This window comes from Schistocerca serialis, chromosome 1 (genome assembly GCF_023864345.2).
Source record: "Schistocerca serialis cubense isolate TAMUIC-IGC-003099 chromosome 1, iqSchSeri2.2, whole genome shotgun sequence".
Classification (NCBI taxonomy): Eukaryota; Metazoa; Arthropoda; class Insecta; order Orthoptera; family Acrididae; genus Schistocerca; species Schistocerca serialis.
Genome location: NC_064638.1, coordinates 1,241,972,367 through 1,241,998,768, shown reverse-complemented (window position 1 = coordinate 1,241,998,768; position 26,402 = coordinate 1,241,972,367). Strand labels below are relative to the sequence as shown.

The window sequence follows — 26,402 nt, the reverse complement described above, 5'->3', positions numbered from 1 at the left end:
AGTGGTACAAGTCCATTTTTCTTTATTTTGAGATACAGAGTCCTAAAGTTAAATGAGCGCTGAAAATCTGCAGTTGAGATACAAGAGATATTCAAGCATATGGCTTCCTGCTAGAGATGAACTTTTCTTTCTGTTTGTTTGGATCATTAATTTCAGAAGCATTATAGGCAGAAAAGTGGAGGTAATGGACTTGTACCACTACTGAAATTAGGCCTTCATATATTTTTCAAATTCCTACTTATAATAACTGGCTGTATGAAAATCCACATACAAAATATTTACATACAATGCATTGTACATTTACATAAAAATCCAAAAGTTATACTTTTAACAAAAATTAGGCATCTTCATCATAAGTTATGTCCTTTTTTGGTAAGCAAAGATTACATTTTAAGATACATATCACTTTGTACAAGTCCTGTCTTGCTGCTAAACAAAATAGATCCTCGTGGGTTGGGAGGGGGGGGGGGGGGGGGGGAACTAAATTATATTGTGTGATTGCAATTTTTCACCAAGTTGTCCACGCCTTCAACAGGTCCAAGTGGCAGTTACGAAATGCACTGTGATCGGTTCCCTTGCAGGTGGTTCTCCTCCACCACAGTACATGAAAAAATGAGGCAAAATACCCTACATTAGTACACATACTTTTGCTTCTAACTTAAGTCTAAGAAAAAAATGTTTAACACTAATGGCAAATAATAGTCATTACGTCATATAGTCCACATGACTTCACAATAATTAGCACTAAAATTGACTATAATATGAAAGGTGTGGACTAGAAATTTTTTAAAATAAATTGCACATACACCACAAAATATTACTCTTTAAGTCATAAATGTCTGAAATTCGTTAAACTTGAAAGACTTTTGTTTCTTTCCCATTGTCAAAATAAGAAAAACTCAAGATGTGCAGTAGCATAGATTTCTAATCATCACTTTATGAAAAAAGATAATCACCATCACATAACTTAATTACTATTCAGATGAAAATAAAGGGGATGGAAGTTGTACGAAATCATAGCCCCACTTATCTATTCAACTTTGAGCACTACTCTTATTCAACTAGAAAATTAAATTCTCAAAAAATTACAAAATGTTACCAAATAGTTGACGTGTCAGAATATTCAGTCTAGCATCATAGTTATCAGTCAGTCAGCAAAATTAATGTTTCATCATCCCAGTATTACCATTTCAAGCTCTTAATTCCTCAGAACACAAATAGAAGCTTTCAGGTAACCTATAGATCCAGTGATGCAGCATTATATGATTTGTACCTCACTAAAATATTACTCTTTCTGTTAAACTTTCATTCCCAGCTGCAGTGTCATGAATTGCACTATATACACAATACCCAATGTTGCCTAGTTCAAAAATAGATTATCAATACAGTTACACCACATTTGTTTGTACACAGTTATTTTTTGCATTAATCATGTCTGTCAGCACCATTATTTCACTTACATTTCTTACCTTGTTAGCTAGTGGAATGCATTCTCAAAAAATGTCCGTACTGCAGAGACAGGTTCCCTAACCATTAAGACCCTAACATTATGCATTATTTTATTATTTCCTTATTGTTTCATTATCTAGTAAATAAACACCTGTTCTGCTTAGCTAATGCAAAATTGATTCTACCAAAAAACACTCCACAGCAACAGAACCTTATGCTAAGGCAAACTTAACTCTCATTACCGATCAGACAAAATTATCACTTAGAAAAACTATCATTTGTTTGGCATTCTAGCCTGAAGGGCGATATATGAGGCGGGACCCAAAAATAATCGGAATTTCTTCCTAGAAAGCATATACTGTATTGTTTGCAAATATACAACCTTAATCTCCTTCTCCATTAGCTTTAATACACTTGTCCAAACGTTCATTCCAGTGTTCGAAGCACCTTTTAAATTTGTCCTCTTTGATACCTGCTAGCACTTTCATGACTTCGCGTTTTACGTCTTCCACATCTGCAAAACCCTTCCCTCTCAAGTCTCTTTTCATCCTCAGGAATAGGAAGAAGTCCGAGGGTGCTAAATCCGGCGAATAGGGCGCGTGGGTCAAGGTAGTCGTCTTCGTTGAGGCCAAAAACTGGCGACCGCTGAGAGCCGCGTGCACGGCAGTGCTGTCGTTATGCAGGAACTACACACCAGAATCCCACAAAGCAGGACGTTGTCGCGACAAACTTCTGCGAAGCCATTTCATAACCTCCAAATAGAATTGTTGGTTTACTGTCTGGTTTTGAGGGACAAATTCAGAGTGTATGGTTTTGGGCGAGGTGAGCCAGGTGACTTCCATTGTGATGACTGTTGTTTACTTTCTGGATCGTACCCATAGCACCATGACTCATCACCTGTAGTGATTTTGTTGAAAAAATGTGGATCATCTTTGAACGCGTCCTTCATTTTGAGACAGACTTGAACACGATTCCTTTGATCTCTGGTAAGAAACTTCGGCATGAATTTTGCTGCCACTCTTCGCATCCTCAAATCAATGGTCAGTATGCACTGAATTGAGCTCCAGGACAATCCGGACAAGTTCTCGAGTTTGTCGATTGTCCTGCGTCGATCTTCACTGATGAGATCACAGATTTTGTAGATGTTGGCTTCGCTTCAAGCAGTTGAAGGTTGACTGGAACGGGGCTGATCTTCAACCACCATTTCTCCCTTTTTAAACCGAGAAAACCATTCATAAACTTGTGTTTTACTAAGAGCATGGTCTTTGTAGGCTGTCTGAATCATTGCAACAGTTTCTGCTGCATTCTTGCCGAGCAAGAAACAAAACTTCACTGCCGCACGTTGTTCGTAAGAACTAGCCATTTCCTTGTGTCACGTCTGCACTGTACGCTCTCTCGAAGAATTGCCAAAGAAACCACACTTCTCACTGTTGGGTGGCACTGCGTGGCAGAATGACTCAACAGAGATCCTACTACAACCCTCTGGCGGCACAACCTGCTACTACAAGTACACGATGTGCAGCATTACTATTCCGGTTACTTCTGGGTCCCCCCTCTACATAAAAATCTTGCTTATACATTCCACACATTAGTCCAGGCAACTATGTTTAAAGTTGGAATTCCTTAATGTTAGAGAAGGCTGTACCATGACACGCTTCTATGGGTAGATAGTTATCTCCATATACTGATTGCACTTAACACAAACACTTCAATTATAGCCCAATTAATATTAAGATCTCATAATTTAAGATGGTTTTTACTGCGTATGCCTCTGTTGCTGCACCAATGAGCTGTTTACTTCAGATGTTAATTATCCTCCACATATGCTGACACCTTTCATTTTCTGTTTAACTTACCTCTTTAACAAAATTCTTTAACCATAGTACCAATTTACTTTCTCCCATCCTCATATGATTCCATTATTTATAACTAACACAACATAATATATATAAATAATACTGGAGAAACCTTTTCCTAGAATATTTCTATACTAAAGTGTGCTACTGTATAAAATTGCATGAAAGTAGAAGATATAATGTTTCTGATTCACTTATAAACTACAGATAGGATAGGAGAAGAGTTTGACTGCCTCAGGAAACATGGGAAATGAGACAGACAGCTGGAGTAAGTATTATCACCACATAATCAATCCAACACAGAATGTTGAACCCCCTACTTGCTAATTGCACAAGAAATTAATTCCAAATATTAAATCAATGCTGAGATTTTGAATCACCACCTAATTGCACTCCAACATCTGTCCTGCCAACTCCCCACTTAATAGTACCTCGTGTTTCACACTCTTTGATAGCTAACCAGTAGCACCAATAATTTCTATTCCAGAAACATGTATTACTACTATACTTCCTGTGTTCTTAACAGATTCAAAATTTGCCTGTGAAATACCACTCAAATCACTACCACTGTCCAGTAAACATTTAACATGTACGCCTTGTACACTTGCTGCTGTTACAGGCTGACCCACTTCCTTCTTACTCACCATGTGATCTTCTTCATACAAAAAATCCTAATCCTTTCCCTGGGAAAACTATCACCTGTGTACCAAAACGATTATCAGACCCACTGTCACTTACTCTATGGTTTAGATTTTGTACATCTTCCACCTTTTTCTCAATTGCAGCCAATTTTTAATCTACATTTTTATTTAATTTTTCCAATTTTCCTCTACCACTACTGCATACTTGGTTTCTACCTTAAATCATTTTTACTCTGATCGATTTGGTTCTCAAGTTTAACCCTATTTTCAGCACATTGTTTCTCGAAAACCTCCACCTTCCTACTATTGTCATCACAAATTTTCTCTCTCTCTTCCACACATTTACGACTCAATATTGATTTCTCATTAGTATTATCACAATCTTTAACTACTGCATCAAACTTCTTTTTAATTCTGAAAGGTTAGCGCTAACTACATTAATTTCCTTTTAATTTCTTTCTTCAGTTCATCTTTTAAGCTAACCGTGTCAGTTCTAATGCTATCAGTTTTCTTTTCCACCCTGATAATGTCATCTCTCACACTACTAATGCCTTCTTTCGTTGCTATATTACTCAAAAAAACAACATTGCTTCCACTTCTACGTTACCACTATTGCCCTGCGACTCAGTCCCCATTAAGTCTTTCTGTTTATATAACAACTTAACCTCTACAGCTTTGTCCTCAGTGACACTGTCTTGTTCGTGAAGGCCACTCATTATGTATCACTTAATACACAACAGGTTTTGCTACAAAATTACCGTGGTTTTTAATCACTTGTCTCCTGTTGCTTCTGCAGTTGTCAACTCTATTTGTTGTCTGCTGCAAGTTGTAATTCTCTTGGCAAGGCGTCTTGTTTATCTCCTGTCAGCTGTGTCCACCTGCATGCTGATTGGCTGCTCCTGTATTCAGTGGCTGCTTCCATTGGATGCACTCACTGATTGGTTGCTGTTATACTGTGGCCATGAAACCTATGCATTGATCGGCTGTTGCACCACTGCACTGTAAACTACTGTTGAGTTCACTGTTTAAATTTCACGAGTCCTTGTTTTTTTAGGCTACGTACAATATTCCTCATGCGGGGGCACCACATGTAGCGATTCACCTTCTTTGTCTCCTATGTTGATTGTCCCCGGTGTCGACATACTGGCTGAAAAAATAGGGGGTGGATGTGCAACTACTTTCTGCTGTAAATGATGTACCCGTCAGGTGCACATTTGCGTTTCACTGTCTTTTACTTTCACTTTTAACAACCCCCCGTATATTGCCAAAGCACCATTGTTTAACTTTCGATAAGCCTCATTGATAGTTTGCAGGTGAACATCCACGTACTGCTACAATAGTTTATTGTTGAACATCTAGGAGCAGTAAAAAACATAACCACATAGTTCAGTCTTTCAAGTAAATTGAACAGACACTGTCACAGCTTGTTGGTGTAACACTAATTTCACTGTTAAGTTGATGCATTGTTGTCATTCTAACCAACACAAGTTTCTCGTCTGAAACTTGGTCGTGGACTGACTATCTCATGATCAAAATTGGGGTTTTATATATCATCACAATAATAGGTACTGAAGTAGGTTTGAAGTTAAAAGTTACAGAAATTACAATTAAAACTTAAGTCATTAAATAACTGAATACATCGAAACATTGGTTCTTTTTAACAGTTTCTTCTACTGCAAGAGTTAGGCCAAATTATTTGTTTAAATGATGAAATTAACATATGTAGTTACGTAAACAATACTTTTGATAAAACTGCTAATTACTTTGGAATTAATGAAAGGCTGATTTTGCTAACATGTTTTCGAATAGAGCCAAATAAATCCCTTATGAATACTATTTTGTCTCCCAAATGTTTCTAATTTGTACAGAATTTATTTTTGTTTATATGTCAGCAATAGAATTTAAGTTACAAAACAATACTGATTTCGCCCTATAATAAAAGATACTAACTAGTAATAGTCAAAATAAATTAGAAAATCAATTACATACCTAAAACTAAGCAAAAAATTATATCTGGTTTTATATTCTTTAAAACTGAGGGCCAATCTTTCTCTTTTATGAAAATGCAGATTATACTCACTTATGTTAATGGTAATCAGTTAAAATTGAAAAAAATGAATTTTAAAGAGGCAGATGGAAAAAGAAGAGGGGAAGTAAAAATATCCCAGCTTGCTTCATCACAACCAGCACAACTTAGAAAAGCTGGTGTTGGTGGGAAGGATCCAGATGGCACTGGCTGTGAAGCAGTCATTGAAATTAAGAACATCATGTTGGGCAGTGTGCTCAGCAACAGGGTGGACCAGCTGTTTTTTGATCACAGCTTGTTGGTGGCCTTTTATGTGGATTGGTTGTCAAGCCCCTGTAGACTGCAGCACAGTGATGGCAGCTTACCTTGTAGATCACATGACTCGTTTCACAGATAGCCCTGCCTTTGTTGGGATAGGTGATGCTTGTGACCGGACTGGAGCAGGTGTTGGTGGAAGAATGTATGGGGGTAGGTCTTGCATCTGGATCTATTGCAGGGATGGGAGCTATGAGAGAAGTGGTTGGGAGCAGGGGTTGTGAAGTGATGAATGAGGATATTGTGAAGGTTCGGTAGGCAACATAATACCGTTGTGGGAAGATAGTCGGTAGGACATTTCTCATTCCAGGGAATGATGAGAGGTAGTTGAAACCCTGGCAGAGAATGTAATTCAGTTGCTCCAGTCCTTGGTGTTAGTGAGTCACGAAGGGAATGCTCCTCTGTGGCTGGACGGTGGGACTTCGAGAGGTGGTGGGTGATTGGAGAGATAAGGCAAGGGACGTCTGTTTTTGTGCAAGTTTGGAGGGTAATTACAGTCTGTGAAGGCCCCAGTGAGACCCTTGGTATATTTCGAGAGTGACCATTTGTCTCTGCAGATACGAAGGCTATGGGTGGTTGGGTTGTATGGAAGGGATATCATGGTTTTTACTGGTGGCAGCTGTCGAAGTGGAGGTATTGCTGGTGGGTGGTGGGTTTGATATGGATGGAGGTAATGATGTATCAATCTTTGAGGTGGAGATCAACATTTTGGTAGGTGGCTTGATGAATTGAGTAGGACCAGGTGAAGTGAATTGGAGGGAGTGGGGTGGGGGGTGTTTAGGTTCTGGAGCATTGTTAATGGGGTGTTCTCACTCTCTATCAAGATCACAAAGATGCCATCAATGAATCTGAACTAGGTGAGAGATTTGGGGCTCTGGGTGGTTAGGGAGGATTCCTGTGGATGGCTCATGAATAGATTGGCATAGGATGGTGTCATGCTGGTGCCCATAGCCATACCGTGGATTTGTTTGTAGGTAATACCTTCAAAGGAGAAGTAATTGTAGGTGAGGAGGTGTAGGAGGTCATGGCGACTAGGAAGGAGGTTGCAGGTTTGGAATTCGTCGGGTGTTGGGAAAAGTAGTGTCCAACAGCAGTAAGGCTGTGGGCATTAGGAATGTTAGTGTAAAGGGAAGTGTCATCAATAATCATGAGCAGAGTACCATGTAGTAAAGGAACAGGAACTGTGGAGAGTTGTTGGAGGAGATAGTTGGTATCTTTTATGTAGGAGAGTAGGTTGCAGGCAATAGCTTGAAGTTGTTAGTCTGTGAGAGCAGAGACTCTCTCAGTGGGGGCACATTAACCAGGCACAATGGGTTGTCCTGGCTGGTTGGGTTTATAGACTTTAGGAATTATGTAGAAGGTAGGGGTGTGGGGAAAGGTTCTGGAGTGGGCCTAAGGATTTGAGGAGAGACTGGAGATTGTGCTGGATTTCTGGAATGGAGTTGCTGTGGCAGGGTTTGTAGGTGGATGAATCTGGCAGCTGGTGGAGTCCTTCTGCCAAGTAATCCTTGAGGTTCCAAACAACAGTGGTGGAGCCTTTCTCAGTAGGTCAGGAGGGAGTGATTTGGGGACAGTGGGGATGGATCATGATTGGATGAAGGAGTGAACTGAGTCAGGCAGTGTTCAATATTTGTCTTTGGTTGAGTTCGATTGGTTGAGTTGGTGGCAAAAATTGAAGGAGAGAAGGTCTTCAACAATTCGTGCATGATTGAATTAGGGAGTGGTGCAAAAGGTGAGGCCTTTGGAAATGACTGATACTTCTGTGGGGCTAAGACTTTGGAGGAAAGTTTCAGGACACTGTTTTTGGTCTGTTTGGGTCTTGGATTCTATATGGTGGTGGGAGGGAGTTTATGAGGGTCGGTTAAATGTAGTAGGTCTGCAAGGCATGATTTTTCAGCTATGAGGGGATGTGTGGGAGGTTGGGATGTTGTTGTCAGGATGGTGGGTAGTGGTAGTTCATGGTGGGATTAGGAAGTGAACTGGGTGGAGAGTTTTTTGAGGTGGTGTTTTGCATATTTCTCTAGTTCCTGGAGGGCAAGAGTTTCATTAGGTGAAGTGGGAGCCTGGCTGCATAGCAGGAGAGAATTATGCGGATGGAGAGGAGGTATTGTAAGGTGGTTTGGACCTGATTGATATGCATGTTGAGGGATTTGGGGAAAAATTTTGGCCGTTGCGTCTTCAGTGATGAGCGGTCCCTCTTAAAATAAACCAAGGGTCTCACTGAGGCGTCACAGACCTTAATTACCCTCCCAACCTTGTACAAAAACAGATATCCCATGCCTTATTTCTCATGACCCACCATCTCCTATAGTCCCACCGTCTAACTACAGAACAGCATTCCACTTGTGACCCGGTACCACTGAGGACTGGAGCAACTGAATCACATTCTCCTCCAGGACTTCAACTACCTCTCATCATACCCTGAAATCAGAATGTCCTACTCATGATCCTCACCATCCCTCCCACAGTGGTATTATGCCACCCACCGAACCTACACAATATCATCACCCACCCCTACACAACCCCTGCCCTAACCCTTTGCCTCACGGCTCATATCCCTGTATTAGATCTAGATGCTAGACCTGTCCCATACATCCTCCCACCTCCACCTACTCCAGTCCGGTCACAAGCATCACCTATATTGTTAAAGGCAGGGTTACCTGTGAAACCATTCATGTAATCTACAAGCTAAGCTGCATTCTACATGAGCTTGATAACCAAGAAGCCGTTTATCCACATGAATGGCTGCCGACAAACTGTGGCTTAAAAACAGCTGGACCACTTGATTGCTGAGCACGCTGCCCAACACCACAGTCTTCATTTAAATGACTGCTTCACAGCCTGTGCCATCTGGATCCTTTCCATCAACACCAGCTTTTCTGAATTCGTGGATGGGAACTCACCCTGCGATATATCCTACATTTCTGTTACCCTCCTGGCCTCAACCTTCGCCAGTCATTGTCATTACTCATCTTGCCCCTTTCCTGTTCCCATTCCTGCACTATACAGCCCTCTATTCCACCAACACACTCACAGTATTTTTACTTCTCTCCTTTTCTGCTACTCCCGCCCTTCATCTAACCTCCCAACTGCACCTAGCTGCTGTACCCTCCTTCACCTCCTCTTTACACCCACCACTCAGTTGACTTTCCCATCATGCGCTGCTGCTCACAGTCTGGCCTTAACAGCCACAGACTGTAGTTGTGTGTGTGTGTGTGTGTGTGTGTGTGTGTGTGTGTGTGTGTGTGTGTGTGTGTGTGTATCTATCTATCTAAGACTTTTATCCATTGTGGATGTGGAACACTGCGACTGTGGTGTGAAAAGGTTTTCAGAAATTACTGCAACCAGTCGCCTTTTATGTAGATGTATTTTATTTAACCATGACCGGTTTCGAGCTGCCTAGCAACTCATCATCAGATGGTATATACATTTAGTGCTTTTTTGTACCCATTGTGTGGGTGGTTGAGTATCTGTGGCTAGACAGAACCGAGAACAAATAATCGCTACATGTGGTACAGTAACACGAAATATTTACAGCATAATTTATGTTTAACGTATAAGAACAAATAATCACTACATGTGGTACAGTTACACGAAATATTTACAGTTTAATTTACGTTTTGAGGTGTTACTTACAGATAAATCTTTCTGCAGGTATATATATATCTCTTTTAAGACGTATTTTTGAAACCATTGTGTCTTGTTTTTCACAATTTCACAAGTTAAAACTTTCACTAGATGTATATTACTTTTATGAGGCACTGTTGGAAACATATATCTTGTTTTTCGTAAACATCGGTGAACACACTTAGCCACAGATACGAATACAGGATTTACACATTATAAACAAGCCAAAGATTGCAATATAACTACAGTATCAAAGATTTCAAGTTGACCAGAGGCATTATTAGTCATCACACACACTGACAAGAGATTTGTCTTTATTACATAGAAAATAAATGTAAATTAGCTTAAACTAGTAAAATGTTTATTTATAAATTAACTGTGCAATTTTAACAGGTATATAAAAAAAAACTAGATTTTTTTACATTATATTTCAGTTACATTTAAGATAATTGGTATTGAGAGTATTATGACAGCTAATTTCTTGCTCCTTCCATTGGCTGATCCTGGCATATGATGTCTGGGATGAGAGGTTGATGGTTAACTTGAAATAATAAGTGATGCTGATACTTGAAAGGGTGTGGAAAAGGAGTTGGCGGTGGGGGGTTGTATAGGAAAGAGGAGAGGGGGGGGGGGGTTGAGAGGGTGATGTGGAGAGAGAAGAGGGGGGGGGGGCATTTTGTTTCTGAATGACTGTTTAGTTTTTTAAGTTCAAAGAATCCTTAAAATTCTGAAAGAAGGAGTTATTCGCCAATTCTGTCTGCTCATTTAAAATGGTATGTGGGGAATTATGTTTGTGGGTAAAAATCTCTAATTGTTCGAGAAGATCCATCTTGAATCCCTTGTCTACAGTGTGTAGGATTTGAAGGTTAGTTTTAATGTCTGTTATGGAATGTTTATTATCTGCTAGATGGGTAGCAAAAGTGGATCTATTTAAGTTGTTTAGGCGAAGTGCATCAGTGTGCTCTTTGTATCGGATCTCAAAATTTCTACCTGTTTGCCCTATGTAGTAGCAGGAGCAGCTGTCACATCTTAATTTATATATACCAGATTTTTGGTAGGGTGTGCTGGCTCTTTTGGTGTTGTGGACTATTTTGTTCTGTATTTTGTTGTTAGTGTGAAAACTTATTTTGACATTATGTGGTTTGAATAGCTTAGCAAGTTTGTATGAGATATTGCCGAGAAACGGCATTGATTTCATTAATTTTTGCAGTAGGATCAGCTTGAATCTTGTTGATACGGTTAAGTGCTGATTTGAAAAAAGCTAGTTTATGCTGATTTGGGTGGCATGATGTATTGTTTATTATGACATCTGAAGTGGTGGGTTTCCTATATATCTGAAATTTATGTTTGTTGTTGTGATGTGTTATGTTTAGGTCAAGAAAATAGATACCTTTTTGGGTTTGGTGTTCTACTGTGAACTGTATTTTGGGGTGAACATTATTAAGTTTACCAGCTAAGGCCTCAATTTCAGTGGCTGTCCCATCATATAATATCAGGGTGTCATCAACATATCGTTTATAATAAATGATTTTGTCTGTTTCTATTGGGTTTGCTTTAAAGAATTTAATTTCGAGATCATTAATGTAGATGTCAGCAAGAAGGCCAGCTAGACTACTGCCCATTGCTAGACCATCATGTTGAATATATATTTTGTTGTTGAAGGTGAAGTAATTGTGGGACAGCACTAATTCAAGTAAATCCATCAGCTCACAGATTTCCATGTCACTTAACTTTTTATGTTGTAATAAGTTATTTTTTATTATTCGGAGTGTGTCTATTATAGGTATGTTTGTGTACAGGTTGATAATATCAAGGGATGCAAAGTTAGCTGCATTGGGAATGGAAATTTCTCTGATACTGTCAATCAAATCATAGGTGTTTTTTATGGAATAATTGGTTGGGAATGTATAATATTTCTTGAGTATTTCATGCAGTTTTTTAGTCACTTTGTACCCTGGGCTATTTATGGAATTCACAATCGGGCATATCGGGTGTCCATCTTTATGAATTTTAGGTTGTGATCTAAGCTTTGGTGCTGTAGGGTTCATTATAACACATTGTTTGGCTTCAATGGATGTCAGCAGAAAGTTACAATTTTTTAACATGTCTTTTATTTTAGCTTGGTATTTGGGAGTGGGGTCAGATTTCAACTCAGTTATGTTATTATTCTTGAAAAATTCTAGGGTTTTCTTAATGTAATCAGACTCGTACATTATCACGGCTGTGCTGCCTTTGTCAGATTTAACAACAAGGGCACTACTGTTTGTTAGCTTTTTGTTAATTTGTTTCAGTGTTGCAGATTCATCACGTTTATTACTGTGGAGCCTTTGTGCATCTATGGTTTTCTTTATTATTTTGTTTGCATCATGGGCTAGAGCATTTTGATCATTCTGATCTAGTTTTGATGCTATACATGCTATTTTGGTGTTAGTTATTAGGTCTTTAACACTGTTGTAATCAAGTTTTGTGGCAATATTATGTTTAAGTCCCTTATTTAACAAATTTAATTCTGTGCTATTGAAATTAATGCTTGTTGTGTTAACTAATCTCTCAAAGAATTTATGTTGCACGGGAGGGCATTCATTTGGTGGAATGGGGGATTTTTTGGCAATCAGGAGTGAGAGCTTTTCTTTTTGTTTATGTGCAATTTTCAACATCTCTTTATTCACATTTAGTTGGGTTAGATCTAAGAAATTCGTGATTTGGCTTAGAGTGAGATAGTTGCTTAACTCTAAGTGCAGCATGTAGATGTCCCTGTTTAACAAGTCTTTTCGTTTGTAATGTGATCTAATTTCATTTTTGATCCATACAATTTCACATTTTCTCTTGGCTGCTTGTGCAGATTCACTCTGGTCTTTAACTACAACTCTTATGTAATTAGGAGTTACATTCTCTAAGATACATTGCTTATTAAATTTGATGGCAAGAATAGTTTTCATTAGTTTCACTTTGCACTTCCTGTATTTGTTCATTGTTCCTTTTACCTGGCTAGGTAGCAAAATAAGACTTTTACTAACAAAGAGATAGAGGGGCTGGCCAGTACTTACCTCAGCTCAGTACAGCCGATAGATACACATAAAACAGAACTGAAAATTTACATTCCTAGCTTTCGGAACTTTGTTCCTTCATCAGGGAGGAGAGAGGGGAAAAAAGGGAAGAAGGGAAAGTGGATTCAGTTACTCACAACCCAGGTTATGAAGCAACAGGGAAAGGTAAACAGGGAGGGTAGCAAGGATGGAGGCATGGTTGTCAGAGGGAAGCCAAAGATATTCTACTGTAAGTACTGTGCCAGCTTCAAACCAAAGAGGATGCATACAGAAGTAAAGAGGTATATAGTATAAAGATAAACACAACTATGTAGGATGAAAAGATGCGTGAATGGCTAAAGAGGAAAGGGAAAGAGGAGAAGACTGAAGAGTGAATGGGAGTGAGGTGGTTTAACGTAGGTTCAGTCCAGGGGGATGGCGGGATGAAAGGATGTGTTGGAGTGCAAGTTCCCATCTCCGCAGTTCAGAGGGACTGGTGTTGGGTGGGAGAAGCCAAATGGCACATACGGTGTAGCAGGTTCCTAGGTCCCTAGAATTATGCTGGAGGGCATGCTCCGCTACTGGGTATTGGGCATCTCCTAGGCGGACAGTTCGTCTGTGTCCGTTCATGCGCTCAGCCAGTTTGGTTGTTGTCATGCCGATGTAAAAGGCTGTGCAGTGCAGGCATGTCAGTTGATAAATGACATGTGTGGTTTCACACGTAGCCCTGCCTTGAATTGTGTATGTTTTACCAGTAGCGGGGCTGGAGTAGGTGGTTGTGGGGGGATGCATGGGGCAGGTTTTGCAACGGGGTCGGTTACAGGGGTAGGAACCGCTGGGTAGAGAAGGTAGTCTGGGAATATTGTAGGGTTTAACAAGGATGTTACGGAGGTTAGGGGGGCGACGAAAGGCAACTCTGGGTGGTGTGGGGAGAATTTTGTCAAGGGATGATCTCATTTCAGGGGTTGACTTGAGAAAGTCATATCCCTGGCGGAGTAATTTGTTGAAGCTCACATCCACACCTCTGTCCATATCAAACCCACAAACAAACAACAGTACCTTCACTTTGATAGCTGCCATCCTTTCCACATCAAACGCTCCCTTCCCTACAGCCTAGGTATTCGTGGCAAACGTATCTGCTCCAGTGACGAATCCCTCAACAACTACACCAATAACCTGACCAGTGCTTTCCTCTCCCGCAACTATCCTGCAGACCTTGTCCACAAACAGATATCCCGAGCAATACATTCCTCCCCGTCCAACAACAATGTTACTACCCCCAGACCACACAGAAGCATCCCCCTTATCACCCAATATTATCCTGGCCTCGAAAACATCAACAAATTACTCCGCCAGGGATATGACTTTCTCAAGTCAACCCCTGAAATGAGATCATCCCTTGACAAAATTCTCCCCACACCACCCAGAGTTGCCTTTCGTCGCCCCCCTAACCTCCGTAACATCCTTGTTAAACCCTACAATATTCCCAGACTACCTTCTCTACCCAGCGGTTCCTACCCCTGTAACCGACCCCGTTGCAAAACCTGCCCCATGCATCCCCCCACAACCACCTACTCCAGCCCCGCTACTGGTAAAACATACACAATTCAAGGCAGGGCTACGTGTGAAACCACACATGTCATTTATCAACTGACATGCCTGCACTGCACAGCCTTTTACATCGGCATGACAACAACCAAACTGGCTGAGCGCATGAACGGACACAGACGAACTGTCCGCCTAGGAGATGCCCAATACCCAGTAGCGGAGCATGCCCTCCAGCATAATTCTAGGGACCTAGGAACCTGCTACACCGTATGTGCCATTTGGCTTCTCCCACCCAACACCAGTCCCTCTGAACTGCGAAGATGGGAACTTGCACTCCAACACATCCTTTCATCCCGCCATCCCCCTGGACTGAACCTACGTTAAACCACCTCACTCCCATTCACTCTTCAGTCTTCTCCTCTTTCCCTTTCCTCTTTAGCCATTCACGCATCTTTTCATCCTACATAGTTGTGTTTATCTTTATACTATATACCTCTTTACTTCTGTATGCATCCTCTTTGGTTTGAAGCTGGCACAGTACTTACAGTAGAATATCTTTGGCTTCCCTCTGACAACCATGCCTCCATCCTTGCTACCCTCCCTGTTTACCTTTCCCTGTTGCTTCATAACCTGGGTTGTGAGTAACTGAATCCACTTTCCCTTCTTCCCTTTTTTCCCCTCTCTCCTCCCTGATGAAGGAACAAAGTTCCGAAAGCTAGGAATGTAAATTTTCAGTTCTGTTTTATGTGTATCTATCGGCTGTACTGAGCTGAGGTAAGTACTGGCCAGCCCCTCTATCTCTTTGTTAGTATTTGTTTCATATCTTATATGAGATTTTCCATTAATCATTTAAAATAAGACTTTTATCCATTGTGGATGTGGAACACTGCGACTGTGGTGTGAAAAGGTTTTCAGAAATTACTGCAACCAGTCGCCTTTTATGTAGATGTATTTTATTTAACCATGACCGGTTTCGAGCTGCCTAGCAACTCATCATCAGATGGTATATACATTTAGTGCTTTTTTGTACCCATTGTGTGGGTGGTTGAGTATCTGTGGCTAGACAGAACCGAGAACAAATAATCGCTACATGTGGTACAGTAACACGAAATATTTACAGCATAATTTATGTTTAACGTATAAGAACAAATAATCACTACATGTGGTACAGTTACACGAAATATTTACAGTTTAATTTACGTTTTGAGGTGTTACTTACAGATAAATCTTTCTGCAGGTATATATATATCTCTTTTAGGACGTATTTTTGAAACCATTGTGTCTTGTTTTTCACAAGTTAAAACTTTCACTAGATGTATATTACTTTTATGAGGCACTGTTGGAAACATATATCTTGTTTTTCGTAAACATCGGTGAACACACTTAGCCACAGATACGAATACAGGATTTACACATTATAAACAAGCCAAAGATTGCAATATAACTACAGTATCAAAGATTTCAAGTTGACCAGAGGCATTATTAGTCATCACACACACTGACAAGAGATTTGTCTTTATTACATAGAAAATAAATGTAAATTAGCTTAAACTAGTAAAATGTTTATTTATAAATTAACTGTGCAATTTTAACAGGTACATAAAAAAAACTAGATTTTTTTTTACATTATATTTCAGTTACATTTAAGATAATTGGTATTGAGAGTATTATGACAGCTAATTTCTTGCTCCTTCCATTGGCTGATCCTGGCATATGATGTCTGGGATGAGAGGTTGATGGTTAACTTGAAATAATAAGTGATGCTGATACTTGAAAGGGTGTGGAAAAGGAGTTGGCGGTGGGGGGGGGGGGGGGGGTTGTATAGGAAAGAGGAGAGGGGGGGGGGGTTGAGAGGGTGATGTGGAGAGAGAAGAGGGGGGGGGGCATTTTGTTTCTGAATGACTGTTTAGTTTTTTAAGTTCAAAGAATCCTTAAAATTCTGAAAGAAGGAGTTATTCGCCAATTCTGTCTGCTCATTTAAAATGGTATGTGGGGAATTATGTTTGTGGGTAAAAATCTCTAATTGTTCGAGAAGATCCATCTTGAATCCCTTGTCTACAGTGTGTAGGATTTGAAGGTTAGTTTTAATGTCTGTTATGGAATGTTTATTATCTGCTAGATGGGTAGCAAAAGTGGATCTATTTAAGTTGTTTAGGCGAAGTGCATCAGTGTGCTCTTTGTATCGGATCTCAAAATTTCTACCTGTTTGCCCTATGTAGTAGCAGGAGCAGCTGTCACATCTTAATTTATATATACCAGATTTTTGGTAGGGTGTGCTGGCTCTTTTGGTGTTGTGGACTATTTTGTTCTGTATTTTGTTGTTAGTGTGAAAACTTATTTTGACATTATGTGGTTTGAATAGCTTAGCAAGTTTGTATGAGATATTGCCGAGAAACGGCATTGATTTCATTAATTTTTGCAGTAGGATCAGCTTGAATCTTGTTGATACGGTTAAGTGCTGATTTGAAAAAAGCTAGTTTATGCTGATTTGGGTGGCATGATGTATTGTTTATTATGACATCTGAAGTGGTGGGTTTCCTATATATCTGAAATTTATGTTTGTTGTTGTGATGTGTTATGTTTAGGGTCAAGAAAATAGATACCTTTTTGGGTTTGGTGTTCTACTGTGAACTGTATTTTGGGGTGAACATTATTAAGTTTACCAGCTAAGGCCTCAATTTCAGTGGCTGTCCCATCATATAATATCAGGGTGTCATCAACATATCGTTTATAATAAATGATTTTGTCTGTTTCTATTGGGTTTGCTTTAAAGAATTTAATTTCGAGATCATTAATGTAGATGTCAGCAAGAAGGCCAGCTAGACTACTGCCCATTGCTAGACCATCATGTTGAATATATATTTTGTTGTTGAAGGTGAAGTAATTGTGGGACAGCACTAATTCAAGTAAATCCATCAGCTCACAGATTTCCATGTCACTTAACTTTTTATGTTGTAATAAGTTATTTTTTATTATTCGGAGTGTGTCTATTATAGGTATGTTTGTGTACAGGTTGATAATATCAAGGGATGCAAAGTTAGCTGCATTGGGAATGGAAATTTCTCTGATACTGTCAATCAAATCATAGGTGTTTTTTATGGAATAATTGGTTGGGAATGTATAATATTTCTTGAGTATTTCATGCAGTTTTTTAGTCACTTTGTACCCTGGGCTATTTATGGAATTCACAATCGGGCATATCGGGTGTCCATCTTTATGAATTTTAGGTTGTGATCTAAGCTTTGGTGCTGTAGGGTTCATTATAACACATTGTTTGGCTTCAATGGATGTCAGCAGAAAGTTACAATTTTTTAACATGTCTTTTATTTTAGCTTGGTATTTGGGAGTGGGGTCAGATTTCAACTCAGTTATGTTATTATTCTTGAAAAATTCTAGGGTTTTCTTAATGTAATCAGACTCGTACATTATCACGGCTGTGCTGCCTTTGTCAGATTTAACAACAAGGGCACTACTGTTTGTTAGCTTTTTGTTAATTTGTTTCAGTGTTGCAGATTCATCACGTTTATTACTGTGGAGCCTTTGTGCATCTATGGTTTTCTTTATTATTTTGTTTGCATCATGGGCTAGAGCATTTTGATCATTCTGATCTAGTTTTGATGCTATACATGCTATTTTGGTGTTAGTTATTAGGTCTTTAACACTGTTGTAATCAAGTTTTGTGGCAATATTATGTTTAAGTCCCTTATTTAACAAATTTAATTCTGTGCTATTGAAATTAATGCTTGTTGTGTTAACTAATCTCTCAAAGAATTTATGTTGCACGGGAGGGCATTCATTTGGTGGAATGGGGGATTTTTTGGCAATCAGGAGTGAGAGCTTTTCTTTTTGTTTATGTGCAATTTTCAACATCTCTTTATTCACATTTAGTTGGGTTAGATCTAAGAAATTCGTGATTTGGCTTAGAGTGAGATAGTTGCTTAACTCTAAGTGCAGCATGTAGATGTCCCTGTTTAACAAGTCTTTTCGTTTGTAATGTGATCTAATTTCATTTTTGATCCATACAATTTCACATTTTCTCTTGGCTGCTTGTGCAGATTCACTCTGGTCTTTAACTACAACTCTTATGTAATTAGGAGTTACATTCTCTAAGATACATTGCTTATTAAATTTGATGGCAAGAATAGTTTTCATTAGTTTCACTTTGCACTTCCTGTATTTGTTCATTGTTCCTTTTACCTGGCTAGGTAGCAAAATAAGACTTTTATCCATTGTGGATGTGGAACACTGCGACTGTGGTGTGAAAAGGTTTTCAGAAATTACTGCAACCAGTCGCCTTTTATGTAGATGGATCTTCTCGAACAATTAGAGATTTTTACCCACAAACATAATTCCCCACATACCATTTTAAATGAGCAGACAGAATTGGCGAATAACTCCTTCTTTCAGAATTTTAAGGATTCTTTGAACTTAAAAAACTAAACAGTCATTCAGAAACAAAATGCCCCCCCCCCCCCTCTTCTCTCTCCACATCACCCTCTCACCCCCCCCCCCTCTCCTCTTTCCTATACAACCCCCCCCCCCCCCACCGCCAACTCCTTTTCCACACCCTTTCAAGTATCAGCATCACTTATTATTTCAAGTTAACCATCAACCTCTCATCCCAGACATCATATGCCAGGATCAGCCAATGGAAGGAGCAAGAAATTAGCTGTCATGATACTCTCAATACCAATTATCTTAAATGTAACTGAAATATAATGTAAAAAAATCTAGTTTTTTTTATATACCTGTTAAAATTGCACAGTTAATTTATAAATAAACATTTTACTAGTTTAAGCTAATTTACATTTATTTTCTATGTAATAAAGACAAATCTCTTGTCAGTGTGTGTGATGACTAATAATGCCTCTGGTCAACTTGAAATCTTTGATACTGTAGTTATATTGCAATCTTTGGCTTGTTTATAATGTGTAAATCCTGTATTCGTATCTGTGGCTAAGTGTGTTCACCGATGTTTACGAAAAACAAGATATATGTTTCCAACAGTGCCTCATAAAAGTAATATACATCTAGTGAAAGTTTTAACTTGTGAAATTGTGAAAAACAAGACACAATGGTTTCAAAAATACGTCCTAAAAGAGATATATATATACCTGCAGAAAGATTTATCTGTAAGTAACACCTCAAAACGTAAATTAAACTGTAAATATTTCGTGTAACTGTACCACATGTAGTGATTATTTGTTCTTATACGTTAAACATAAATTATGCTGTAAATATTTCGTGTTACTGTACCACATGTAGCGATTATTTGTTCTCGGTTCTGTCTAGCCACAGATACTCAACCACCCACACAATGGGTACAAAAAAGCACTAAATGTATATACCATCTGATGATGAGTTGCTAGGCAGCTCGAAACCGGTCATGGTTAAATAAAATACATCTACATAAAAGGCGACTGGTTGCAGTAATTTCTGAAAACCTTATCTATCTATCTATCTATCTATCTTGTCTATCTCCGTTATATGGTCAGTAGCATTTATCCTTTTCATAATATTGATACTACTATTAAACATGCACTAATGTACTTCTCTACTTTAGTGCTGGTCCTTTGATTGTGGTGGTTTATATCGAAGCACTAATATGGCAATGTAATACTCATTCATCTTAGCTCAAGGAACAGTCTTTTTGTGATTTTTTTTCTTTGTAATATGGGAAGCAGTATTAAATGTTTAAACAGTTTCGCCAAACAGAAAGTGTCTTTTCATTAAAATTTTTCCAGCATACAGAAATTTTTCAGATGGTAGTTAAGACATGTACATTTTTAAAAGGTGCATATTATTGACAGCAAAGCAGTAATACTAATAATTCAGTTATTTATTTATGATAAGAAATTAGCAGAAAATAAAATTCATAAATAATAAGTTATAGTACCCAGGAAACATCTGTGGTCAGTTTTTCTGTTTTAATATGTGATAAGCACTTTCATATTCAATTTGTGTATTATAACTTTGATATTTCATGAACATGCATATTTACTTCATACATATTTGATTCATTTTATCTTATTTTTTGCAGGGAACTTTGCTTATATACATTGGCTTCATCCTCTTTGAAGATTTACCCCGCACTCTAACTGTGTGTGGCATTATTAGTCAGATCTCTCATCTTTTTATCCTGAAAACATATCCGTATGTTGTGATCACATCACCTTCATTTATAATTGCAGTTATTATGTTGGTTGTGAACCACTATTTAGCATTCCAATATTTTGCTGCTGTGTACCATTCATTTTCGGAGGTGAGTGTCATATTTTGTGTCTGTGCTATAGAATAATACCGACTTGTCTCTTTATATGATAAGAACAATATTAATGTGCAACTGCTGTAACAATAATAACTTTAGTTAATGTGAGTGATGGTATGTAACAAGGAAACAAAGGATGCACATGCTTTTATTATATTTCAGCAGTTGTCAAAATATGGTGCAGATTTCAGTGTGTGAATTCTGTATTGCAATAGTTTTGGACATACAAGAGCATAGATTGTAGAGCATTTTTTGTGTGATTCTTAGAATAACAGGAGTAAATTTCATACTTAATGTAGGAGCTTATGCCTCACAAAACATGTAACATCATGAGCATACCTGTAGATGTAGATATCCTTTGATTTTGTTAGTTTGGGAGAGTTTTTATGAGACTGCAGATTCAGTTTAGTTTGGGCAGTTGCCCAGATAGAGGACAGAGATGAGAGAGAGCAAGATGGCAAGAGTACTCTCTGTGCCAAATTGAAACATGAATGCCACCTGTTATGTGAGACATTAGAGAAATGTTTTCATCCAGCAGTAGAAGCAAACAGAGTGCTTCAAACCAGTAGCAAGAATGTTTCAAACAGGGAAGAAATAAAATAACTACAAAAAAATGGCAATCTAAGGATGTGTACTAGTTAACAGATACAAGAATAATTAGTCTTGTGCTGCCAGGTAATAAGCTTTGTGGAAGCTAGAGCTGTAGAGCTAACTTGCTTAAGTAATATGTGGCAGTACATTACATTATATGACATATTCCCTAGAGCTTGTAGAGAGGATGTGGAAATATTTGTATTTTATTTAAGTACAATCTCTTGAAGTATAAAATAGTATACTATAAATTGTGAAATGGAATTAGTGAAAAGACAGGCTGAGAGTAGAGACTCACAGTTTACTCTCACTTTGCCTTCATCTAACATCATCCGCAGTGCAAGTGGTTTGTTTTCGCCCTAACACCTGAATGCTGTGCCCTTTCTTTTTAACCTTCTTGAACCTATCCCACTCTCCTCCTCAAGCGAGGAACAGTTGGCTCTGAGAGCTAGGGTAGTGTGTCACTTTTACTTGTGACTGTTGGCAGTGCTACATATTTCACCTCTGGAAGGTAAGTACCATTAAGTACCTGTGCACTTTGTTTCCAATGTTTCAGTCATGGTAGTATAATTATCCTTTGCTCTCTCTCTCTCTCTCTCTCTCTCTCTCTCTCTCTCTCTCTCTCTCTCTTAATGAGAGAGATTGGCTGTGAATGGGAGTATTAGTGGCTACATACTGTACATTGTGGTGTAAGTGGCAGGTCAGCAGAGTCTGCTCATACGAGTTTTCATATGACATCCAGTGGAAAGCATAATTTTGGTTCCCTTAATAAAAAGGTATGAATATTTTATTTGGAACTAAATTCTGGAATCACCATAATTCTATTTTCTCTTTATCATAGAAAACAATCTATGACTGGACAAACAAATATGTCATTGGAATACATCGTCATTATTACAGTGTGTTTGTATTAAATGTTCACCATTGAAGATGTGCCAAGAGAGATCAAAATCAGTATGATATTGCTGATCATAAAAGTAAATGGAAAAAACAGGGAAATAGTGGCTGGGTACAGTTTATTTTATTTAAAAAAAACATTAATAATTCAATGTTATGTACCCAGTTGACAGTGTGGAATTATGTTGGTCTACTGCTGTATTCACTGGATCACCTATAGCCAAGAATGAGCCTACCACTCTGATCCAGCCCCACCGTCAACCTCTCATAGCATCGTGGCCATGTATTGCTGACATACTTTACTTTCCACCTGCCCCAATACTTCCTCTATGCTCCATGAAACACACTGCTCCTGAACAAACATCCCATAATACTGTTGTCAACCTGTCTGCTGAAACTCTATACCTTGTAGAAGTCTCAGAACTTTCTAAGGGCCTCACCTTTAGCCCAAAACCTAAGTTCAACCATGCTGGACTAACCTTCTTTCCTTAACTCCGTCTCATCTCCTCTGACAACAATAAACCTGTGAATCAGCCATCGACCAGCATCCTCTGATCACTCTGGTCTTCAAAAGCTCAACTACATCCTCCACCAGGGCTTCAGTTACCTCTGTGCCCAGAGAAGAGGTACATCATACCTAAAATCCTATCCACATCACCCATAGTTGTGTTCCACCACCAAGACAACTTAAAGAATATCCATTTTCATTCCTGTTCCAATTGTGCTCCCAATACTGGAGCCCGTGGGTCATTCCATTATAGTCAGTTCAAGTGCAAGACCTCCCACATACACCCACCCACCACCTCCTACTGCAGGCCAGTTGCAGGCATTTCGTACCCAGTAAAAGGAAACGCCACATGTGAAAACAGCCATGTCATACATAAGCTATGTTGTAATTACTGCACAGCATTCTATGTTGGCATGACAAGTAACCAAATGTCTACTCGCATGAATGCTCGCTGCCAAACTGTGGTGAACCACAAACGTGACCAGTAAGTTGCTGAATATGTTGCCCACAACAACACAAGTAACTTCAACAGCAACTTCACTATGCAAGCCATTTATATACCCCTCCCAACACAAGTGGGATTTCTCTCTCCAGCATATCCTGCACTGTCACAGTCCCCTGCCCTAAATCTCTGCTAAACTGTTTCCCTCAGCCTCATCTTTTTCCCTCCCACTCTCCCTTCCTCACTCTATATCTCTTGTATGTAGGGACAAGAATATTTTTTGTCACATTCGCTGCCGTTGGATAAGCAGCAACCAGCAGTAAATCGCACTCTTAGCTCACTTATTTGTTTTATAGTTTAATTCATAATTTCTTTGCGTGCTTTTGAGTATTTGCATAGTTTAATTCACAAATTTCGGGCATATTATAGTATTTGAGAGTTGTAGCATTGCGTTTTAGTACCTGAATAGTGTAAATTTGCATAGTCGTCAGTCATCTGTTTGTTTTGAACAGTTTGTGAGATAAAAGAGAGGAAAAAATCGTGAGGGATGGATAGGAACTGCGCCCATTGTGTACGGTTTCAGGGGGAATTGGCCACCGTCCATAAACTGCTGGAAGCTGTGTTGGCCATTGTCGACAGGCTCCAGGCTGTTGCCCTGAGCTGCGTTGACATTGGAACACCCGAGGCGAGTGCTTTGGCGCCTCTGGAACTTGTAGCCTGGGATCCCTGAAGCCACTTCGCCCTTGGATTCGGGTGCCCCTGCTGGTTGACACTTGCCTGATGGTGATTGGCGAACTGTGATGGTCGCGAATCCCTGGGCGGAAGGCGAAAGTTGGTGCTGGCCGCAAGGCTGTACCCTTACGCCTCCGTAACAGGTTTGAGGTACTGCCCATTGCTGGAAGTACTTCTGAGTCAGCAAGGGCGGCCTCGCCTGTTGTGGCAGTGGCTGGCCTTCCTGAGAGGTCTGGACAAGCACAGATGGTGGGATTGCTTGTCATTGGGAGCTCCAGTGTTAGGTGGATGATGGAGCCCCTTAGGGATATGGCAGCTAAGGATGGGAAGAAAGCCAGTATGCACTCCATGTGGGAGGGGGGAGTCATCCAAGATGTGGAAAGGGTCTTTCTGGATGCCATGAAGGGTACAGGGTGCAGCCAACTGCAGGTGGTGGCTCATGTCAGCACTAATGACGCGTGTCACTATGGTTCGGAAGAGATTCTCTCTGGTTTCCGGCAGCTATCTGAGTTGGTGAAGACTGCCAGTCTTGCTAGTGAGATGAAGGCTGAGCTCACCATCTGCAGCATTGTCACCAGGACCGGTTGTGGACCTTTGATACAGAGCCGAGTGGAGGGCCTGTATCAGAGGCTCAGGCGGTTCTGTGACCGTGTAGGCTGCAGATTCCTCAACTTGCGCCATAGGGTACCGCTAAATAGGTCAGGTGTCTACTACAAACAGGAGGTGGGTACACGGGTAGCAGGGGCTGTGTGTCGTGGACTGTGCAGTTTTTTAGGTTAGACAGTCTTGGGAGAGATCAAAAAGGGCTTCAGTCTCAAAGGGTACAGGGCAAAGAAATGACGAGAATCGGCCAAGTAACAGTCAGTATTGTTGTTGTACATTGTCGTAGCTATGTTGGAAAAGTACCAGAGCTGATAGAAAGCACTGAAGCTGAAATCATTATAGGAACAGAAAGCTGGCTAAAGCCGGAGATAAAATCTGCCGGAATTTTTACAGAGGCGCAAACTGTGTTCAGAAAGGTCAGATTAAATAAGTAGGTGGTGGTGTGTTTGTGTCTGCTGGTAGTAGTTTATCTTGTAGTGAAGTTGAAATAGATAGTACCTGCGAATTACTATGTGTAGAGGTTATACTCAACAGCCGTACCAAAATAATAATTGGCTCCTTCTACCAACCCCCCCCCACCCTACCCCCCCCCCCCCCCCCCCCCCCCCCACCGACTCGGTTGATATAATAGCTGAACAGTTCAAAGAAAACTTGAATCTCATTACAAATAAGTACCCCACTCATACAGCTATAATTGGTGGAGACTTCAATTTACCCTCAATTTGTTGGCGAAAATACATGTTCAAAGCTGGTGGTAGACAGAAAACATCTTCCAAAATCGTACTAAATGCTTTCTCTGAGAAATACTTTGAACAATTAGTTCATGAGTCCACACGAATGTAAATGGTTGCGAAAACACACTTGACCTCTTAGCCGCAAATAATCCTGATCTAATAGAGAGCATCATGACGGATTCAAGGATTAGTGAACACAAGGTCATTGTAACGAGGCTCAAAACTGTATCAACCAAAACCACTAAAAATAAACGCAAAATATATCTATTTAAAACAGCAGATAAAAATTCATTGATGCCTTGCCAAGAGTGAGTCTCCATTCCTTCCAAGCTAATTATGTAAGTGTAGACCAGATATGGCTCAAATTCAAAGATACAGTATCGACAGCAATAGATAGATTCATACCGCATAAGTTAATAAGAGACGGGACTGATCCACCATGGTACACAAAACACGACAGAACACTGTTGCAGAAGCAACGAAAAAAACATGCAAAATTCAGAAGAACGCAAAATGCCCAAGACTGGCTATGTTTCATGGAAGCTCAAAATTTAGTGCAGACATCAATGCGAGATGCTTTTAATAGTTTCCACAATGAAACATTGTCTCAAAATATGGTAGAAACCCCAAAGAGATTCTGGTCATATGTAAAGTACACCAGTGGCAAAAAAACAGCCAATACCATCACTGCATGATAGCGATGGAATGTTACCGATGATGGTGCCACTAAAGCGGAGTTACTGAATACAGTTTTCCATAATTCCCTCGTGAAAGAAGACAAAGTAAATATTCCAGAATTCAAAACCAGAACAGCAGTTAGCATGAGTGACATAAAAGTAGAGATCTTAGGTGTTGCAAATCAACTCGAATCACTTAGGAAAGGCAAGTCTTCTGGTCCAGATGGTATACCAATCAGGTTCCTTTCAGAGTATGCAGACACAATAGCGCCTTTCTTAGCAATCATACACAACCACTCACTCGACGAAAGGTCTGTTCCTAAAGACTGAAAAGTAGCACAGGTCACACCAATATTCAAGAAAGGAAATAGGAGTAACCCATTGAATTACATACCCATATCACTGACCTCAATTTGCAGTAGGGTTTTGGAGCACATACTGTACTCGAACATTATGAATCAC

General features: G+C 39.6%; 1 protein-coding gene across 1 annotated transcript in view; it reads left to right on the top strand.

Moving 5' to 3' along the window:
- LOC126419248 (protein TEX261) overlaps positions 1–26,402 on the top strand; it is a 66,511-nt gene that overhangs the window by 24,554 nt on the left and 15,555 nt on the right. Inside the window, exon 3 of the mRNA XM_050086407.1 lies at positions 20,529–20,750. Within this exon, the coding sequence (XP_049942364.1) occupies positions 20,529–20,750 (222 nt within the window). The remainder of the gene's footprint in view (positions 1–20,528; positions 20,751–26,402) is intronic.